Raw genomic sequence first — 23526 nt, forward strand, 5'->3', positions numbered from 1 at the left:
CTGTATGGTACTGGCACAAACAGAGACATATAGAACAATGGAAGAGAATAGAGAGACCAGAAATAAATCTATGAAACGGTAACAGGTCCACACCATAAGACAGGGCAACAAAAAGGTGTGGACAGTGGTGGAGGGGTATCAGGAATGCAAAAGGGGAGAGGATAGTCTTCTTGACAAATGGTATTTAGAAAATTGGATATCCAGAAGCAAAAAATGAAATTAGACCCTTATCTTACAGCCTACACAAAAATCAACTCAAAATGGATTAAAAGCTTAAACGCCAGGCCTGAAACTGTAAAACTTCCAGAAGGAAATAAAAAAAAGAGAAGAAAGCTTGATAACGTTGGTATTCACAATGATTTCACGGACATGACACCAAAGGCATAGGTGACGAAAGCAAAAATAAACAAGCAGGAATACATCCAACTTAAAAGCTTCTGTACAATCAACAGGGTGAAATGGCAAGCTATGGAATGGGAGAAAATATTTTCAAGCCATACATCTAATAATAGATCAATATCCAAAAGACATAGGGAACCTCTACACCTCAATAGCAAATGACTGATAAAAAACAGTCAAAGGTCTTGAATAGGCATTTCTATAAAAAAGGCATACAAATGGACAACAGGTATATGAAGAAATGGTTAACATAACTAATCATCAAGAAAATGCAAATAAAAATCTCAATAATATATTACTTCATACCTGTCAGGAGGGTTATTATTTATTTTAAAAAGGTGTTGGCAAGAATATGGAGAAATAGAAACTCTTACATGCTATTGGTGGGAATGCAAAATGGTGCCAGCCACTATGGAAAATATTATGAAGATTCCTCAAAAAAGCTAAACATGAAACTACTTTACGATCCAACAATCCCATTTCTAGATATTTATCCTAAATAATAAAAATGAGGATCTCGAGGAGGTATTAGTATTCCTAAGTTCATTGCAGTATTATTCACTATAGCCAAGATGTTGGAAACAACTTAATTGTCTAATGACAGATTAAGAAAATATGGGAAAGACACACAGTGGAATACGATTTGGTCTCCAAAAGAAGGATTCTGCAATATTCACCAACATGAGTGAACCTTGAGGACACTATGCTAAATAAAATAAGCCAGTCACAGAAACACAACTACTGCATGACTTCACTTATATGAGGTATCTAAAATAGCCAAATTAATAGAATCAGAGCGTGAAATGGTTTTTTCCAGGGGCTTAGGGGAGATGAGATATGAGAGTTACTAATCAACTGGCATAATATTTCAGTTTAGCAATATAAATAAGCTTTAGGGACCTGCTACATAGTGTTGTACCTATAACCAAAATAATGTACCCTACACCTAAAAATTTGCTTAAAAAGTAGATCTCGTGTTAATTGTTCTTACCACAGTAAAATAAATTGAAATAAAAATAATGTGGCTGTTGAAGATAGGTACTGTAAAATGATTAACACATATTTAATATATCAGGTACTTTAAAATGATGAAGATGTATTTAATGCATTATTATGGCTTCAAATAACCATTCAATCTGATCCATATTTTGGCATATATTAATAAAACTGCCCTCTTCACTAGCCTATAAAATGTAAACATGATACACAAAATAATAGTGTTTCATTTAATTCAATGTTTTACTAATTTCTGTTCACACAGCTAAATAAATGATCAGTGCATGATTTTCCCTCTTAAAAAAGTTTTATCACTTATCTAAATAAGTTTTATTGAAATGGGATTATGTGCTACTCTCTGCTTTTTTAAAAAAATATGTTTCTGGATGTATGAAATTCTTGGATTTACAAATAGTGATTAAAAAACTATTCTGGATCATTTTCTGCTATCTTTTTGGTTTCGTTTCAATTTTCACAAGGATTGGTTTTTGTTGAATCCTTGCTGATCTCTGCTTGGGTGTTTCTTGACAGCCCCTTCAGCAGAACTGACTTTCCTTTTGGACATCTTAGTGGATATCAGCTTTCTTAAGAAATGAATGTTCAGTACATACTTTTTCATTAAACATTTAATTTTTAAAATCTCATTGCTGCCATAAAGGTCTATTGCAAGATAATACAGCATATTTCAATGATAAAGTAATTAGTTCCAAATTTACATAATAAAATAAACAGCATATATACTCATGGCATGAGTATTCAGGCTCTATTTTGTAGGTCTGTAAATCAACTGCTCAGTCTCTATTTCTACACATACTTCAAGAACACATATTTCCCATATTTCCCCCTAATCCTGCCAATTCATGGCCTGGCAGTCTTACGTATCATTCAAACCACAATACATGCTGTAGCATAACTATCTGTTATACAAAATATCTGTCAGGGCAACAACGTCAAATGCTCCTCCTGGCCAGGCACAGTGGTTCATGCTTGTAATCCCAGCACTTGGTGGGGCTGAGGTGGGCGGATCACAAGGTCAGGAGATCGAGACCATCTTGGCTAACATGGTGAAACCCCGTCTCTACTAAAAATACAGAAAATTATCTGGGCCTGGTGGCATGCGCCTGTAATCCCAGCTATTCGGGAGGCTGAGGCAGGAGAATTGCTTGAACCCGGAGGTGTAGGTTGCAGTGAGCCAAGATCGTGCCACTGCACTCCAGCCTGGGTGACAGAGCGAGACTCCGGCTCAAAACATAAATAATAAAAAATAATAATAAATGCTCTTCCCACCACCATCTAGGGTCAGAATGGGTGACCTGTTCATATCTAAGAATGCTTCATTTTATCTCTAAGTGTCCTATGTTCTATCCTTGAAAGGTAAGTGTTAATCACCTGGCATCTGGAAAAAGTTGAGAAATAGATACAAGTTATTATGGCAAAAACCACAATTACTTTTGCACCAACCTAATAGTATTTGTCTTTCAGATGTAACCATGCATTATACTTACTGAGCACTGCAAACTTATGTCACAAAGCGGGGATCTAATAAATACACTGTGGCTTATTTTAATGAACTATTAATAGTGACACTTTGTTAAAAAGGGAAAATACAGGATAAATGTCAAAACAGTCAGAATGCCAGGACAACAGGCATAAATGAGGACTGTCCTTAGTAAACCAGGGAAGAGCAGTACATATGTGGAAATGGAAATAAGTAATTCTGTCTAGTAGTTCATTGCTACTAGAAGTAGCATTTAGCTTATGTCCTGGAAAATGACTAAAATTGTACAAATTTTGAATGTAGGTACAAGTGTTTCAGGAATATGGAAGAGAGTTTGCAAAGCAGTAGAAACGTGCGACGATATTGTCCTTTCAGGACAATTTAATTAGACCTCTGGATGTATATAAATGAATAGTGAGGAGTGAAGCTGGCAGGTAGGTTGGGACATATTCTGGAGGCTTTAAATGTCATGCCAAAGTGTTGAGTTTAGATTTGTGTGGCCATTAAATAATTTTCAACAGAGAAGTGATGTCCAATTTTGTATTTCGGAAAGATCAGTCAGGTAGAAATGTGGAGAAAAGTTTTGCTGGAGGGATAAAGAAGTGAGTGGCTAGTCGACTGTTAGAGCAGTGCAGGGAACAATAATAAGGATGAGAACAAAGGCAGGGGCACCATGCAATCGGTTAAAGCTGGGGAACTTCAACCTCTCATGGCTAAGGGATATATTTCCTTGAGATTTTTCAACAGTATTAGCTACGGGCCTCAGCATTTTGTATTACCCAGCAGGGGAAGATTCTCAACAGATAGGTCAAAGAGTGAAGAGCATAGAAAATGCTCTGTCAGAATCTACTATTCTGTGGGCAAATGACAGCATGATACCCAATGATAACCTCCCTGGGGAACTAAAGTGGAATGAGACAGGCAGATTAAAATGTAAGCAGAGGATATAGAAGCTGACTGCTGAGAAGTGAGGACAGCACATAGGACAGCGTGAAGTGGCAATGTTAGACTTAAGTAGCTCTGATTAAGCAAAAGTGCCTTGCAGACAATAACAGCAAGAGATAAAGCAACAGACTCTACAAAGGATGAATGGATCATGAAATAAAAGTCATGAGGCTGCCGACAGTGGCTTGATGATTATCAAGTTGGTCTGTGACCCACATTTCTGTTAAATTTACTTTGCACCAAGTTTGGGGAAACACGTATCACCTGTTACATTCATTGGTGAAGACTGTTCTGCTACTATTGCCTGATTTATTATTTTTAATTAATTATTTTGACTTTCAATGGACAGCTATTTGCTCAAAAGAAGAATGGAATTAAATTGTACTAATCGGGGAAGGGGGGCTCAAATAAAATCTGACAATTAAAACGACAATACTTCCTGATTGTGTAGGAGCATCCTGGTTTGTGCCTATTGCTGAGCTTAATTTTTATTAGCACTTGCTTTTAATCTCCAAAATACCTTAAGTTTGGATAGTAAATTATATTATCACCCTGTACAAAATATGTGTTTTATATAGACATTTTAAGAGACAAAGGTATCCATGATATTAATATATTTGGGGGCGCAAAGGCACCATAATTAAAATACCATTACCAGCCTGGCCAACGTAATGAGACCTCATCTGTACAAAAAAAATAAAAATTAGTGAAGTGTGGTGCACACCTGTAGTCCTAGCTACATGGGGGGCTGAGGTGGGAAGATCACTTGAACTTAGGAGGTTGAGGTTGCAGTGAGCTGTGATTGTGCCACTGCACTGCACCCTGGGTGACAGAGCAAGACATTGTCTCTAAAAAAACAAAAAACAACCAAAAAACTTCTAGAACAATGAATTGCTACGCCGTTTATACTGATCTTTATTTGGGGAAAAAGAAATACAACTACTGGAAGGAGCATGAGCTAGAATAGTAAGAAAATATTTTACTGAAAAGGGATCTTGGCACAGAGTCTGGAAGAATGAGCAGAATTTAAGCACATGGGAGCAGAACTAACACTAAAGAAAAAAGAAGGTTTGGTGATGGAAAGCAGCAGAGAGAGAGAGAGAGTGTGTATGAAATTAAGAGTTGCTTGAGTTAATGAAAAGATGAGTTTGAGAATTAATTAGTGATAAATATGTTTAATACCTGGTTCTTAATAGACTCTCCTAGGATGAATGAGTGAATGAATTAGCGGATGAACATATGAATGAATGGGTAGGATGAAATAGATTTATCTAGGGAAGAAGAATTTAGGTAAAGCACTGAAGTGGCAAACATGATCCCATGAGCCAAGTTTGACCCACGGTAGTTGTTTAGTGGCCTATAGTCCATTTACATTCTCTTTAATACCACTTGTATACTTTAGAAACTAGATGACTTTAGATAAAATTTCTTATTTCAAATTCCACTTGTAAATTTTCCTGTCTTCCTATAGGGCAAAATGCTTAGAACCAGAGAGGGCATCTGTCCCTTTCAAATAGGCATGTATGTACTCCGGCTTTCCTTCATTTCTTCTCACGGTTTCACTCATATTTCATCTCCTTTTTTAGATTGGGACCTTTGATGTGGTGCTTGGAATTATAATCAGGAAACCAAATTGATTAAAATGTAGAACTCCATTGCAGCTAATAATATATAACTGAAAGCTTTCTATTCCCTCTGGCATATTAATGCATGTATCTAGAATAATAATACTGTAATAATAACTACTAAGCATTTAGTATGTACAAAGCATGACATTAATCTCCTTTCAGACATGTGAGTTTGAGTTATCACTCCAGGCATCTGCTAGTTGTATGATCTTGAACAAATTAACTGACTTTCTGAACATCAATGTATTTCTTTGGGCAATGAGAATGATAACCATATCTTACATGGCTTTTGTGAGAATTAAATGAGATTATGTATATAAAGCATTTAACTTGATTCTTGGCACCCATCAAGACTTCATTCATGAAAAGAATATTTTCCCATTTCAAATCTGAACACTTGAAAAGCTATGTAAGCACATGTTTTAGAAAAGATCTCTAGCCAAGAGGTTAATTTTTCATTCACAATGTAGTAACCATCAATGTAACTTTATTTCAATAGGTTGGTTTTAAGGCTCAGATCAAATTTCTATTCATCTTAAAAAAATCTTATGAAGGCAGAGTTATTAAAGCTCTAGTATGAAATATATTGTTTCTATAACTGTAATGTGCCCTACAAATATAATAAATATAAAAATGTACTGCTATTTTCACAGATTATCTACAATAAAAATTCCCAGAAATGCATCTAAAATAGTGTGTTTCCACTCAACCAGCTAAGGTTGAGTGTAAAGTGTAAGTTGCATTTGCAAACATTGAGCTTGAGACACCTTTCCATATTACTGTATGCAGATATTTAATTGCAATAACAATTTAAGTGGAAAACACTATGTATTACTAATCTAAAGTAAAAGCAAGAATTGTTTATTGCTAAACTACAATAGAAATAACTAAAATTAAGCCGCTCTCTGAAAAATTGTTCCCACTTAAAAAAATAAACAGTAGAGAGTAGAATATACAAATATGAAGAATATTTCATTGGTAAATGTTTTCTAATTCGGAGCCATTTATATTCACCTATTATATGATTATTTTCTTATTTTATTCCATTTTCTCAAAATATATATTTAAAGTGCAAATTTAGAGATATTGACTTTTCAGTTTATACCTCTCTTTCACACGAGCTTGGGTCATACAGTACAAAATAATTCGTTTGTGTTAGTAGGGCGAATAATTGTGTTCCATAAACAAAAAGTCAGCCAAGGCAATTGTTTAACTGTATAATTGTTTACCTAAAACGGTATATTTTGTTGGCACTGATTTCAAAAGTCCTTCCTTCACACTTTTTAAAACTATTTGTATTATTTATTTTCAAGACATTTCAATGTTACATTTATTTATGTAAAAATAATAGTTCATTAGGTACCAGTTATCTACTCAATACCAAATACTGTGCACACATGATTCTGTTAGATTTAATAACTTATTTATGAGATGAGCATTGTTATTCCTATGTCAACTAGAAAACCCAGTATCGGGTCACTAGGTAACGTGCCCAAAATTAGCAGTTAGTAAACAGCCAGAATTTGAATTCTGACACATTTGAAGAGTACTGGTTTTCACTCATAGTTGATCATAGAAACATTGATACATTTCTGTTAATAGGACTTTTTAAGACTATACAGATAAAAAATCTATTAGATAATTTTCTCAAAGAGACAATGTGCATTAACAAGTTAAAATAGCATTTAAAAATTTTAAGTTTTTATTCATTTTATCCATCAACTAAACTAAAATTTCTTTTACAAAACAACATATATTTAGCCACTTAGCAGTGCCATGAGAAGAAAAAAATTAACAAGACAAGAACACTGGTAATTACTTACAAGGAATGCTATTTCATTGTCATATTATTGTTATAGAAAATCTTTAATTTAAAAGCCATCTGAAATATTTTGTCAAAGATGTCTGTGAATACATAATTAAGATATTTAAATAATTTTAAAAAACAGGAAAAATGTAGGGTTGTATTTTTTGTAATAGCAAGTAGTCATTTCCTTCCTCATCTGCAAAACTTCATATTTTAAAACTTTTACTTTTATACTATTTCCAGATTATAAGCTTTTGTGATGTAATTTTTTTTTTAGCTGAGTAATTTAACACCACTTTTACTTTAAGAATAAATGATTTTACAGGTGGAGAGAAGTCTCAACAATTAATATTCAAAGTTAATTGTATTACCTTTTTCCCATGTATATTTTACCTTTGCTGCAGAAATATAGGAAGACTAGAAACACAAATATTTAAAATCATTAAAATTTTAAAATTAAAATTTTGAACAGTAAAGTTAACATGACTATTTACATCACCTTCCTATTTTGCATTGAAGAAATTTTTTGAAAAAACTTACTTGAAAACTGAATTGCAAATCCAGATTTGCTAATATAAAAATCCGTGTCAAACTGGATGGTTACTATATTGAGGGTGCTATGAATTCCTTCAGGAATAAGAGATCCACTAATTTCCTTTAAAAGCATCTCATTTTCTGGTGGACCATCCCAGACTCGGAGTATATCATGTGATGCTTCCGTATCAAAAGCAAGAAACTGCAAGCTGTGGGAGAACCATATTTCTCTGATTATTTTAAACAAGGATTCAATTTTAAATAAAAAATAGAACAAATGTGCATTATGCCTTTTACTAGATAGTTCTTTTTTGCTATGTGTTAAAAATGAATTACATAAACAGCATATATTCTTAATATATTTTTCTTGAGACATATAATTTGTTTTTTTAGAATATTATTAAATACACTATTACATCACCTTTGCAAATTGTAGAAACTTCAGGCATACATTCTTTCCCGTGTTCATGGATTTAACTAGGGCAACAGCAGGGGACATTTATAGATAATCTTCTACATGCTAAGCACTGTGCAAAATGCATTACATATATTTTATTTGTTTAATTGTTATAATGACCCAATGAAATATGAATAATTTTATCTTAATTTTACAAATATGGCAAATGGCGTTTAGATAAATGAAATAATTGCCCAAAGAGTGGCATAGTCAAAAATTGAACTCAAGTTTTCTGACTCTACAGTACATGCTTTTGCCACGTTTCATGTTAAATCTATTCTGTTTTAAGTTTAACCTAGACAAAATTAGAATCGGGTGCTTTTTGTGCTTGGTGCAAAATTTAGAAATCTAATTATATTGACAAGCTCAACTCTACATACAATACATTTATGTTTGATACATGAATCGTTACAGCTTTTAACTTAAGTTGCAATTTAACATCAAATAATGTTTAATTTTTAGAAATTGCAGAAATCTGGTGAATTTATTACTTTCAAGTTTAATAATTCTAATATTTATATAAAACAATGCACGACTTAGACTAAAGAAAAATAAACTGGGGATGATATAGCGTAGCCTATTTTGAGTTTGCACATTGCCTTGCAAAAGTAATGTACCAACTCACACTGCATCCATCAATGCATAGTAGTATACCACCTAGAAGCCTGTCTGAAATTCCATTGTATATAAATGGAATTTATATTACTACTTTATATAAGTAGTAATTCTTAAGTTTTAAAGTTATTGTTTGTTATTGAAAACACACCAAGTAGCTCATATGTCAAGGATGATTCTAGCCAAAGCCGCATAGTAAGGCTGGGACTGAGAGCCTATGATAGCTTTGGAAGTCAGACTGGTGTTGATTTGAGATAATGACTCTGTACTTATCTAAGGGGTAGTAACAATGTGAAGAACTCTGCGGAAAAGGGAAATCTAACATGATTACATGGGCAGAGAGCAAGTGTTTCACAAACGTGTTTAGGGACAAGGACAACAGGAAATGGTATTCAGTCCCCTTCTATTCTTATTTCTCCTAATTGTTAATGAGGATGCACTAGGGTAATAATCTGCAAAACTCTATATATCAGTCAAAATGGGCCAGGTGTAGTGGCTCACACCTGTAATCCCAGCACTTAGGGAGGCAGGAGAATTGCTTGAGCCCAACATTTTGAGACCAGCCTGGTCAATATAGTGAGACCTTGTTTCTACAAAATATTTAAAAATTAGCCTAGCCTGGTAGCACATGCCTGTATTCCCACCTACTGGGGAGGCTGAGGTGGGAAGATCATTTGAGCCCAGGAGGAGGAGGTTGCAGTGAGCCGAGATTGTGCCCTGCCTTCCGGTCTGGATGTCAGAGCAAGACTCTGTCTCAAGAAAAACAAACAAAAAAAAATGAAATAAATGGATATTAATTTTATATAGGGGTTGGTTAGGTACTTCAGATTCCCTAGTAATGTTGAGAAAATGAAATTCATTTACCTGACAATATTTCCAGGATCTACCTCAATCATCCACATGCAACGCAGGTTATTGTCATATGGAAAAGGATAGCCAGGAGATAAGATTCTTCCTGATGATTCTCCTTTAAAACGACCTCCACATTCAGCTGATAAAAAATAATAGAAATTTAAGCCACAATTTAATGCCAATCTTTTCAAAACAATCTACAAATTTCTCATGAGTAGACAAAAGAATACTGATTTTCTTGTTTCCTTAAAGTACACATTTGTATAAACTTTTAAAGTATCAACTGAAGCAAGAACATATAATACAATCAAATAATAGAGTCTCAAGTTAGATAACAAAAAAGACAATAAAACTGAAACCTACTTAAAGAATTAAAACAAGACACACTCAAAACCTCTGAGTTAGGATTCCAAACATTTTAAGATGTGTTGTTAAATAACGATAATTTTAAAAGGGAAACAGATGGCAAGTTGCTCACTGCTAACAAATTGCAGGCTGAATAATTCATCATCTTGCTACCCCACCTTTGAGAAAAACTAATCTTTACTGCAGTCCCTCAGGCCTTCTAAATTTCATTGTCCTTTTATTTCCCCTTTAAATCATTTTAAACCCTTTCCCTTGTACTCTCCCAAAAGTCAAAATGGCATTTTTTATTAGATTCCTTACTTCAGTAAAATCTAGTTAGGTTTTGATTTAATGTGGTCTCTAATTTTTATAAAAATTATCAAACTAAGAATGTAAGTATTGTCATGCAATATAATTAAAATTTTATATTTTAGGGGATTCCTTCTCCATTTTAATACTACTTAATAATGTTGTGATAACTGGAGTGATTTTACGTCAGTGAACAACCTAGAAAGAGTCTCTGTACTGGAAAAGAGAGAAACTAAGTATTTTAGTTAGCATATTGCTCTACGTCTTTAAACCCTAGAAACAAGGAAAACACTGTGGAATGCCTTACACATTTGAATCTTTTGTGATAGTTCTTGTTATCAGGCACTTGTGCATGAGAACCCTCCCCTTATGGCTTTCCCAGCTCTGTTTGTCAGAGTTTTTAACACAAGTGACTCCATTTTGATTTTGACAACTTTCCTATTATCTTAGATTAAATAACTGAATTAAACTTTTTATTTTTGATTATTATTATTATTAGACCAAAGAAGGTCAAAGCAGGAAAGTTTTAGCATTTGGAAGAGACCTGATAACACTAGAATCTAATGGCTCAAATTTGTAGGCTGCATATATGTTAACTTGTTTCAAAAATTTTAGATACTATATTGCACCAAACTGTGATGGATAGTTTTATGTGTCAACCTGGCTGGGCTATTAGTGCCAGTTATTTAATTAACTATTTTATAGGCATGGATAACATCTACACTCAGTTGACTTGTAGGCCTCATCCAATAAATTTGAAGACCTTAAGAGCACAACTAAGTTTCCTGGGGGGAAAAAAAAGAAATTCTTTCTCAAAACTTCAGCAACTCCTGCCTCAGTTTCTAAGCTATTAACTTGCCCTATGGACTTTGGACTTATCAGCCCCCACCATTGCATGATTCAGTTCCTTAAATTAAATAAAGCTCTATAGATAGATAGATGGATAGGGAAGACAGAGAGAGAGAGACAAAAGAGAGAGACAGAGACAGAGAGAAAGAGAGATATCCTATTGGTGCTGTTTCTCTGGAGAACCCTCACTGATATACCCATGGAGGGCTAAGGGAATATTACCTTTTATTGCAACATTAATTTAATCTAATTTACAATAACACACTCGGGAGATTTTTAAATTAAAAAGATATTAGTATTTAAGATGTTATCACCATTTATGGTTTTTCATTTTTTTCTAACAAAAATTCTGTTGGACAATCTGTAAACATAATTGTATTAATTCATTTTTCATCATTTATTTATGATTTATCACTATTTGATTACATTTAATTTGAGAACAGAGTTGGTACTTATTCTTCTTGATTAATTTATAGTCAATTGGAGAATTTTGCACTATATTGCATCTTGAACTTAAACATAGCTGTTTCCCCCCATATTTCTTTGTTATAAAATATTACCTGGCATTTTTGACCTCAAATGAGCCAGTGTCATATGCTGTAGTACTGGAGTTCATATTCTGTATAAAACTTATGTTTGCAGAATAAAATGAAATATAATGTTTAAAGAAGAGATACAGGTTAAATCCTTCCAGCTATGGTGCCTCAAAAACTAATTTTTGTTTCATCAATGAATAAGATTCAGAAATATAATTACCTATAAATAATCTAAATAATTAAGAAAAGTTTCCTTATTTGACTGAGGCTAAAACATAGCTGTAGAAGATATTTAAGGTTAATGAGCACAGGATATTATAATCATAGGCCAAGTGTTAAAGCTATTAATCATTGCGAGTAGAGAACAGTATCTAAAATAGAATTTCATCTTCTGTTATCATCAAATTATTCAGTATCACTCACCATGTGTCCAACTGTTTATAGCTGCTAAATTTATTTGATCATCCGTCATTAGAATTTTAATAAGAAAGATTACCCTACCCATGAAATCTTGTGCAATATCAAGTCAACATGTTTTGATTTTGAGTACTTGTAAACATAAAATTCATTGATTTGCTGCAAACATAATTAAAACCTTCTGATCTCATACTAAATATCCTTCCATTTGTATAAAACCTTTCCAAAAAGTAGAGAATATCTTCAGCTTGTTTCAACACACATAAAAATATATATGCTTTTAATGTATTTGTTTGTGGTTTTAATTTTAAAAACAGCATGGCAAGTCAATATTTATACATTTATGGTATTGTGCTATTAAACTCTTAAAGCTTTTCTGAACATATTTCATAATCACATCAGAGAGAATTAATCAGTGGTACATTTTTCTCATAACCAATGCCAATGGGCTGATTATTGATCATATTCCAGCTTTTGGCAATTTAATTTGATTATTATTTTAGGTATCACCCTCAAAATCTCTCCAAAATTCAGATGCCATCTCAAAAGTAAGAACTGTGATTGCATTTTAGTTAGATAAAAACATGTTTGTTTTCTGCATGAATCAATGTTTTAATAAACCAACAGAGGTCTCATAGCATCAAAACCACTATGCAATTAGTTGCAAGGCCTATAATAACTAGAATTTCATATTTTCTATTTGTATTCTAGCAAGTTTTATGGCAATTCCTATGTTGACCACATCAAAAAACGACAGAAATATTCTACTTTTGTCAAAAGGTTCAGGTCTTAAAAGGTAAGTCAAATTGCACATTAAATATGTGTAGTTTTTTGTGTATCAATTATACCTCAGTACACCTTCTAAAAATAAAAGATTTGAGTCAATTTTATCCATATAGGCCTGACACAGAATGGATTTCTGCCTCTATAAATGCCATCAAAAAAAGAAAGGCTGAAGAATCACTGCATATATGTTCTCTGCTGGAGAGTTAGTGTTTTGCTACAAAGTTGTTTTCCTTTGTTGTCCTAGTTTTCCAGTCTGACACCTACTTGGTCTTTGGAGCAGAAAAGAAAAAGAGAAAAAGAGAGATCTCTATCCACACCTGTCAATATTTGTCTATCTACCTTCCCACCCCCACCTACCCATCTATGCATTAACTAATCTACAAGATGGTAGGAATAAAATGATACCCCAGCTACGCAAAGAAGACAGAAAATGATCATTCTGTAGCTTCACGAAGGCAATATATCTTATGTCACTCTCACATTCCTTTTCCTACTGAAATTGAGTGTTATGCTGTAACATGCATGAGAAAAGAGAATAGGTTACTGTTTTCTCTAATCCACCTTGATTCCACAATAGGTAATAATTTTGTAAATTAAAAAAATCTGGCCAATGCAATTCAATAAATGTGTATAATTAAAAGTCTTAACATTTTAGTAATGAGTTCCATTTTATGTCGAGGTAGCAGAAATAAAATGACTTCAAAGAGACCATATTGTCCCCCACAAACTAGAAGATTATGGGAGGAATAATGAATAAAGTTATGAAAAGGACCTTTTCATTTTCCATTAATTTTCTTTTGACAAATTCAAGCTATGAGTTCATTAATTTCTCGATATAAAGTGTTAGTTCTATGAGGACAGAAAGAATTTCTTAAAAATGCAAAGAATTTGATAAAGTTTTCACAGAAATATTCAATGAAAATCTATGACAGTATCCTACCAATACAGGAAGGCAGAGGATAGTCCCATGCCCTTCTCTCCCCTGTCATGCACTTGAGAAGGCTACTTCCGTGGAGAGTGTAGCCTGGATTGCATCCATAAATGATGGTGCTACCAGCAAAGTGGCCTTGGTCACTGATCTTGTATCCAAATTGTGGAATGCCAGGATCTTCACAGTGTGAGAGTTCAAAACCTGGGACAAAAATATAAATTGATTAAAGGCAAAATTTAGGAGGAGGATTTAAATCTATACAAATCATTCCTTTACTTTACTAGTTTTGATGATTACATACTTAGTCATATTGCCCTTACCATATTTAATTTTCGTATCATGCAACAACCATACAGACCTTTTTTTTCTTGAAAATTAAAATGTGTTGTGTTTTTGAAGTTTATCAATGATACCCCATGGTCTATATAATTACCATGGCTTGTGGTACTAAGCTTCCTGTCTGCTTCAAGTGATTTAGAGTTAATAGTAGATTCTGAGTGATACTGTGATATAACAACAAGTATATATTTGTTCTTCGTCCCTGATTCCTGGCACAGAGCTCCTAAAAGTCTTGGAATTTCTTGAGTGATAAGAGTGAGAGTACAGTTTTTGTTATTTATAATAAGCCATCCATATCTAAGTTTCTATAATGAAGTTGTTCCTGGAGGATGGGGGCTTATCGCCAGAGAAACCAACCATAGGATTAGAAGGTTGTGTTGGAACTTTCAGTGCCGTCCCCATGGCCGGGTCATATACATACATCTCCGTGGAGGGGAGAAGGACTGAAGGTTGAGTCAATTACTGAGGAGCAATGATTTAATCAATTATGCCTATGTAATAAAATCTCCATAATAGTCTTAGACAGAGGGGTTCTGAGAGTTTTCAGATTCATGAACACCTCCACATGCTAGAGGGGTGATATACCTCAAATCCCCACTCTATGGGGACAGAAGCTCCTGCACTTGGGACCCTTCTGGACCTCAGCTGTGTACCTCTTCCTTTGGTAGCTCTTCGTTTGTATCCTTTATAATAAACCAATAAAGGTAAGTAAATGTTTCCCTGAGTTTTGTGAGCATTCTAGCAAATTATCAAACTCAAGGAGGAAGTTATGGGAAACCCCAATTTATAGCTCGTCAGTCAGAAATACAAGAGGCCTAGATTTTCAACTGGCATCTGAAGTGTGGGCATTCTTGTCGGATTGAGCCCCTAAACTGTGGGGTCTATATTAACTGCAAGTAGTGTTAGAATTGAATTGAATTACCAGACATCAAGTTGGTTTCAAGTGTTGGCGCTCAGAACAATATACCCCAAAGTATGGCACTTTGGCATGCTGAGTGCTTTGAATGAAAAGCGATTAGAAGGCCTCAGAAGCAAGGTCTCTCTGACCTTCTTCTGCCCTTCTGCCACATTCTCTCTCCCAAAGCTAGTCATACAAGCCAGAATTCTTCTTCCCCAAGATGCATCATAAAAACTAGAAAACCTCTCCCCCAAAGTGAGCCACAGAACCTAGAAAGGTCATTTTCTTCCTTCTCCCTTGAAAACCCTCATTCCACAGGGGTCCTGCCCCATACCCTGGAAAGGAAAGCTCCATAAAGAGGTCAAGAAGAATTTGAACAAACAGGCTTGCTGGGTTTCCCATTCTCAATCTATTACTGATAGATTATAATTAAAATATCTTTTTAAAAAAATTCTACAGTTCACACTAATGACAATAAAGTCAGTGATCTTACTCATTCCAGACACCTGAGCACCCCATAAAATTTCAAATATAGGTATGCCCTACAATGGCTACTATTTTGCATCAGTAACCTCAAGCTACATATATATTATGTATCAAAACAAAAAAAATCCAGGTTTCTTCTGTGAAACCCACAAATATTTCAGACAAGCAGAAATGCAGGCTGGGCATGGTGGCTAACGCCTGTAATCCCAGCACTTTGCCAGGCCTAGGTGGGAGGATCACCTGAGGTCAGGAGTTCGACACCAGACTGGCCAACATGGTGAAACACCATCTCTACTAAAAATACAAAAATTAGCCAGGCATGGTGGCGGGTGCCTGTAATCCCAGCTACTAGGGAGGCTGAAGCAGGAGAATTGCTTGAACCTGGGAGGGAGAGGTTGCAGTAAGCAAAGATCGCGCCATTGCACTCCGGCCTGGGCAGCAAGACTGAAACTCTGTCTCAAATAAAAAAAAAAAGAAAGAAAGAAAGAAAGAAAATAAAAGAAATGCAACATGATGCAGAACAAAAACCATTATGTAAACATTGTGTCATGCATTTCAATATTACTTTAAAATCATCAGTGGCCCTTTTAGAAAACAGAGAAAGAGAAAGAGGACAGCAGATTTAAAAAAAAAAAAATGTTTGCCCATCTGAGCAGATCACACCAATTATATTTGACCAATAGTATATTGCTCAATATCATTACTCAATATCATTACTCAATATCATTACAATATTGATATTGCTCAATATCATTACTTTTAGTCCATCACATAACAATACTTGTAAACACAATTTGTCTGGACTATTATTTTTCCTTAGGAAGACTCATAAGAAATCACATTGTACACACAGTTCTGAGAATTTAAAAATATGTATTCAGCATTCATTTTGTTAATTTATGTTTAGTTAATGTTAGTGATGTAAAAATTTTAACAGGTAGAAAGAAAAGCACTGAAATAAATAGATAATCTCAGTATTATGGACAAAAATCTTTTCATACAATGAGTCATTGTATTCTCTTGTCTATTATTTCTTATACCATTAAGATAGACTCTTTACACAAATTATAATTTGATTCAAATTCCCTTTAAGATCCCATATGATTATCTTTGATACTGTAACCTTTTTAACTTCTTAGTTTCTATAATAATTTCCATTCATCTGACTTCTTGAGAAAATTTATAGGAGTCAGTAGATTTTGTCAAGCATTCTAGCAATAAAGATTTCTGAGTATTGCTACTTATTTTACTATACAACATTAATGAGTGCTCTGACCTTCCAAGAATCAATTTGATCTGATAGATTGTAAATTTATTAAATACATAGGAAGTAACACCTGTTTTACTCGCACTTTAATTTATTAGCAAAGAATCCTGAACGGAGTAGAAAATCAAGAAATATATTATTTGAATATAATTTATTTTTCATTGGTGTAACTAGTCTGTTTCTTATATAACGGTACTAGTAAAACACATCCATTTAATTCGTATAACAATTGATGTAACCCACCTACCCCTGGTTCTTAGTGTTTGAACTTCAACTTATTTAAATAGTCAAAATAGCTGACTTTAATATAATGAGATAATAGAACTGTGAGAAAGTATTTGTTATAAAACAAGTCAACACAAAAGCAGAACAAACTAAAAGCTTTAGTTACTCTTTAGTGTGAAACGACCTGAAGTCTTTTAGTTATCATTTATAACTGACCAATAATAATCATTGCATCTTTGCAGTTCAAGATGGGAGTTCAAACATTGGATTTCCATCTAACAAAAGTTTCATTGTATTTCTTAAATACTGGATGAATAGAATCCTGCTACTTAAAACTACCTAAGAAAATAAACCCGAAGTCAAAAATTACTTAACCTCTGTAAAACAAACTGAGTCGTTTCAACTGTAAAATGGCAATAGCTAAAATACCTGTAACTTACCGGGCTGTTGTTAGGGTCAAATAAAATTATATATGTAGAAAGGAGCTGTAAATTAATAATCAAATATTGGATATCATTTCAATTTGTGCAATGTAATTATTTAATATACATGCAGCACCCCAGTGTTTGACCATTTTACTCTTCTAAAATACTTACTGGTATACACAAGTTGAAAGCCTTCATCTGTCCCTTCAGAGTCGGAATTAAATTCTAGCCAGAGCTGATTTGAAGTACTACTAAGTGTCAGTCCGCGCATAGATGCACCAGTAAAAGCACCTAGTAGATGAGTCGTTTTATCTTTTCCATCATAAATCTGCAAAATATATTCATAATTAAAATGTAAATGTGCCAATAATAATCAATTCAGAGCATGTATTTGTATCTATGAAAAAGAGAAAAGTGTACTTTTTCTAAATCAGATCAGTACATTTCCAAAGGGCAACTAAATATATTGGTTTCTATGAACACAAGGTTAAGGAAGTTAGAATTCACATGTATAATTTTAAAATTCCAAGCTTAGTGTACTTTAAGTAATACTTGAATCAGGTGATATAGCTTCTGTTCTTATTATTTTAAATATGCTTTTTCTGGGAGACAATTTAAAATTAAGAATACCTACCTAAAGATTGGTTTCTAAAGTTGGTTACTTGGTTAGTTGGCTGTTTCTCTGCAACTTTCTCAAGATCAAACATTTACTTTTCCAACAACATTACTAACATAAAATATATTTGTGTCTGGTGAAATTGTAACTTTTCCATGCTCTTTAACTTCTTTCATATTTGACATTTTTAAAATATTAAATTAAAGGAGGTCTAAATGCTTTTAGAAACTAATTTAATAAAGCAAAAATATACAAAAATGAAACTGATAAGCTCCCACACATCATTCTCATTTTTCTGAAAGTATAACTGCTTATTGCACTCTAATTTGTTTTTCTTTTATCATTATAGACATCTCTTCAGGTCAGTAATATAGATTCTTCTGTTTGAGAGATGTATGGTGACTCCATCATAACTTGCTCTACCGTTCCCGTATTAATGAACTCAAGTTTTTGCCACTACAAGTAATGCTGATATAAACACTCTTTTATGTGTAACCTCATGTTTTTTGGTACTTGTACTTCAGCAAAAAAGTTCTAGAAATATGAGATATCTACAAATATGGGATATGAAATATGGGACATGTTCATATATTTCTAGATAGTTTCCTAAAAAGTGTGTAGTAATTAAATCCAGGGTTTACCAACAATGCATATTACCATTCCTTTTCCTGTAAGGCATGCATTCTCAACATAATCATTATGACCCCCAAAGGTGTAAAAATTGGTTCTTGGGAGCAATAATATTTTAGGTATCACAATGATTTGTGGTTTCCCAAAGATCAACTCTCCCTGACAGACTTTATTCCATACTATTTTGTTTCATGGAGTTTCATGGGCTTCTTAGGTGAACAATAACAACAAGAAAAATTGGAGAATACTGCTTGAAGTTACTGGTCTCTTAGCTCAGATTGCCTTACTTACTCATGGCCTGGTATTAGAGTAAAAATTATGTTGTTAGATTCTACATCTAGGGATCTTGCCGTAGCATAAATGTTCCTCCATAATTACATTGATGTCACCTAAGAGATGATGTTTTAGGGGGTACACAATGGAATGTTTTATTATTATTATATTAATCTGAATAATATATTTTTTCTTATACTAGATTGTTGGTTTTAAACCGATGATTTATTTAGAATGTTTCAATATGATCTATAAATAAAAACTTGTGAGTAATTAACCATTCTTTCAAAGTAACTTTATTAGAATTTAATGTTAAGGTTATGCCAAATTTTTTTCCACGGCTCCTAAATGTTCTCTTCTAACCACACTACCCTAAACATTTTCTACACAGAAATTCTAAGTCTCCACTGACAAGGCCTTTCTTGCACGCTACATTTGTAATTGATGGAATCTATAGACTCATGTGTACCCTCTAGGCTTCTACAGTTTGTTCACTTGTTCTTTACAGCAGAGAGAGAAGGTAGAAATAAGAGAAAGTGAGGAATTGAGAATCTTAAGTTCAAGGCGACATGGTCATTGAATTCCTAACAGCAAACATTACTTGGTCTCTCTCTTTTTATACACTCTGTCAAGTTTTTAAAAAATGTACATTCACTCTTGAGAGTATTTGGATACTAGAGGGCTGTATACACAAATTTCCTAATATTATAAGGGAATATCTTGAATCCCTGGAGGAATCTAATTTATCGTGCAAATAAGTTTCTGTTTTAGTTATCAGCAAGAATGTATCTGTCTTCAACAAAACCAAACCAAATGTTGAGGTTGGTAGCTCAGGCATGCATGATTTTTGTTTGATTACATAACATTCAACTTTTCATTTCTTAAGAATAGTAGTCATTGGGATAATGCAGAGGTAAGAAAACCTTGCTTGTGGCAAAATATAACTTGTATGTCTGTGAGTCTGAAATGTTCAATATTCTCAAAAGTATGCTTCTGAATACATTCATTTTATGATTCTATATTACATAGTAAATAAATTCTTTGTTTAGAGCTACACATTCACAATCAAATCATTTAACCACTAGATCCAGTGGATCTTATTTGTGGTAATATTATCAAGGTATCCCCAAATAATATTTTCCTTGTGTTCCCCTTAACTTCTCACCAACATATAATTTAATTGCTATGAAAAATATAAATATAAATAAAATACAATCAATTGTTTCTTGGATAAAACTATTTCTCTATTTATGTGTGGATACATTGTAAGAACTTTCAGTTTGCCAAAAATAGCCAAATAAAGGGAGAATATAAATGGAACAAGTAATTAATGTAACTGGGGAAATAAAAATTGGATGTTGAAATTTGTTTCTAATTTCTTTAAAAAGTCTTTCCTCAATGAGATCACATGGACACAGGAAGGGGAATATCACACTCTGGGGACTGTGGTGGGGAGGGGGGAGGGGGGAGGGATAGCATTGGGAGATATACCTAATGCTGGATGACGAGTTAGTGGGTGCAGCGCACCAGCATGGCACATGTATACATATGTAACTAACCTGCACAATGTGCACATGTACCCTAAAACTTAAAGTATAATTAAAAAATAATAATAATAATTAAAAAAAAGTCTTTCCTAATTTTTAAAAAATCTTCAGGAGTAATGAAAAGCAAAAATTAATGATAGTAGAAACTATTACTTGATACATATAAATTTTTCCTATATATAACAATGTAAAAACTAACAAAATAAGTCAACATTTAGTTATTTAGTTCTAAGCCTTTGTTAGGTGCTGTAACTAAAATTAAAAAAATAACATAGTAAGACATCATTCTTAACCTGAAGATCAAAAACAAATTAACACAAAATTGTCTGTATATTAGATTAGAAGCACACAGCATACATTTTTTTTCCTTCTTTTCTTTTTTATTTATTCATTTTTTTGACAGGGTGTCTGTTGCCCATGCTGGAGTGCAATGGTGTGATTATGACTCACTGCAGCCTCAACATCCCCCAGTTCAGGTGACCCTCCCATCTCAGCCTCCCAAGTAGCTTGCACTACAGGCACACCCCACCAAGCCTGGCTAATTTTTGTATTTTTTATACAGATGGGGTTTTGCCATGCTGCCCAGGCTGGCCTTGAACTCTTGGACTAAAACTATCTCCACACCTTGGCCTCCCAAAGTGCTGGGATTACAGGCATGAGCCACTGCACCAGGCAGCATACATACATATATATATATATATATATATATATATATATATATATATATATGAAAGAAGCTTTTTATAAGACACATTTTTTTAAAAAATAATCATTTAAAGAAAGGGCATGATAAAAGAGCTAGTACTTTCAGGAAAGAAAAATTATTTTAAGTTCAGCTGGGTGAATATAATTCAGTACCAAAATCTGCTAACTACAATTTATTTAACACTGTTGAGTCAAAAGGTAGAAAACAAATACTGCTGAAGCTCCACTATAATCATCAAAATAAAATGAAACTGGATCATTCAACTGTTAAATTTTGGAAGTATGCATAAAATTGCTTAATCAACATGAAAGGCAAGTGTTAATTAGGAAGCCCTTAAAAAGAGAAGATTTTTATAGTAATGATCAAGTCAATGCTATTTAACTCATAAATAAAATCCTTCAAATGTAGTCAAATATATGAAAACATAAAGACAACAAAGGGAGAAAGCAGTGTAACCAAAGATAAATTACTTTTAAAGTAGTCATGAATACAAGCATACAAATAAGAAAACAAAACAAACAAAATATGCCTTTTGTTCAAAAGTAAATAAACAGTACAGAGTGATTAAATTGGGTCTGACTAGAGCCGTAGGACTTTTATTTGAGACTCTTAGGGCTCATATTTCTGTTCTAATTAAAATCAAGACCTTTAAGTATGTTTTTGTTTATTTAAGCATAATCTCCCTTTTCTTTTTGTTTAATATGTATTATTATTATTAAGTTGACTTAAGGATTAATATCATGAAAGTTATTGATGGCTTTTACAATGTTAATGAAATTCTTTGCTGAGACTTTAATTTGTTAAAAGGTTGCAATTGTCTGATTACTTACACCAGAACAAACTAAAACTTAAAATTGCCATGTTTTAATTGCCTAAACTTTTTGTAATAAATCTAGGCCTGAAATTAGTTATGGTGTACAGACTCTCCTGAATCCAGTAGGTTGAACTGTATTATAACAAACTACTTATCAACACTCAAAACTCTTGCTGTTGTGAATGATATGATAAATATATAAATAGAAGGCATATTCTAACTCATTTATCTAATGAATTAGCAATTAAGGTGTTAACATCAATCCAAGAGCAAAAAGTAAATATAAAAGTAAAATGTGAAGGCAGAAATTACACATGAACATATGTATAATCATATAAATCTCCAAATTATTCCTCCTCTTGGATCCTAGCATTTTTACTTTTGGTCATTTGTTTTATAGGTTGATTTGGAAATTAAATACATTTTCTAAAAAGGTGAATTAGATGTCAAGTTTGTATATAAAATAAAGAACAATTTTTATAATGGTCAATCAAAAAAGTCTCTATTCTAAAACTTTTAATATTCTCTCCAAAGATAATATAAAATAGAGTAGAGAACTTTTGTTTGCATTCAGTTATTTAGGTTTCTAAAACAGCTACATAATGTATTCTCAATTATACGAGCTAGTATGTTTTAGTGAAGGAGAAGGGGCACAACGAAGGACCAACTTTACAGGGGCATTCCGTTTTTTGTTATATAATAGAGTTGAACTTCCAACTCTACATTAAAGTTCTGCAGCTTATTACAAATCATTTTATTTTCCTTATCCTTAATGGAAGAGGATGAAGGGTTTTATGAGGCCTAACATAGCAGTCTCTACAAATTGGCACTTTGAGAGTGCTTTTGAAGGGAGAGTTAATACAGAATTCCAATGAACAGCAAGCAGAATTGGCAGATATGTGTGCTGGACATATAAGATCACTGGTGTGCTGGAAAATGTTTAACAACCAACTCTCAAACAAACAACAAACAAAAAACTGCTAAATGTGTATACTTGTACATAAGGTTTTTAAAATAACATTTATTGCAATACAGAGATACTGACAAACTTTTTCTAAGAAGGGTTAGATAATAAAATTTGAGGCTTTGAGAAGCATACCATTTCTGTCACAGCTACTCAATCCTGACATTGTGGCACAGGAGCAGCCATAGACAATATGCAAATGAATGGACATGGCTTTCTCCCAATAAAATTTTACTTACAAAAACAAGTGTCAGGCCTAATTTGGCTCACGCACTGTTGTTTTCCAATCCCTGATTTTAGGGAGGTGTCGAGCAATGTACAAATAGTAATAAAATAGACAATATTCATAACCATACATTTCATATAACTAATTGATTTTTACAGAATGTTTTTATTGTTTTTGCCAGACTTTTGTGTATGCAATTTATGATT

General features: G+C 33.2%; 1 protein-coding gene across 8 annotated transcripts in view; it reads right to left on the reverse strand.

The window, feature by feature from the left end:
- The window catches only part of CSMD3 (CUB and Sushi multiple domains 3), a 1209558-nt gene that overhangs the window by 317702 nt on the left and 868330 nt on the right, over window positions 1-23526 (reverse strand). For all 8 annotated transcript variants that reach the window (XM_054656949.2, XM_016959787.4, XM_016959790.4 and 5 more), the window contains 4 exons: window positions 17716-17872; window positions 13914-14105; window positions 9744-9870; window positions 7814-8016 (listed from right to left, as the gene is read on the reverse strand). In XM_054656949.2, coding sequence (XP_054512924.1) covers window positions 7814-8016; window positions 9744-9870; window positions 13914-14105; window positions 17716-17872 — 679 coding nt within the window. The remainder of the gene's footprint in view (window positions 1-7813; window positions 8017-9743; window positions 9871-13913; window positions 14106-17715; window positions 17873-23526) is intronic.

The sequence above is a fragment of the Pan troglodytes genome, chromosome 7 (assembly GCF_028858775.2).
Source record: "Pan troglodytes isolate AG18354 chromosome 7, NHGRI_mPanTro3-v2.0_pri, whole genome shotgun sequence".
NCBI lineage: Eukaryota > Metazoa > Chordata > Mammalia > Primates > Hominidae > Pan > Pan troglodytes.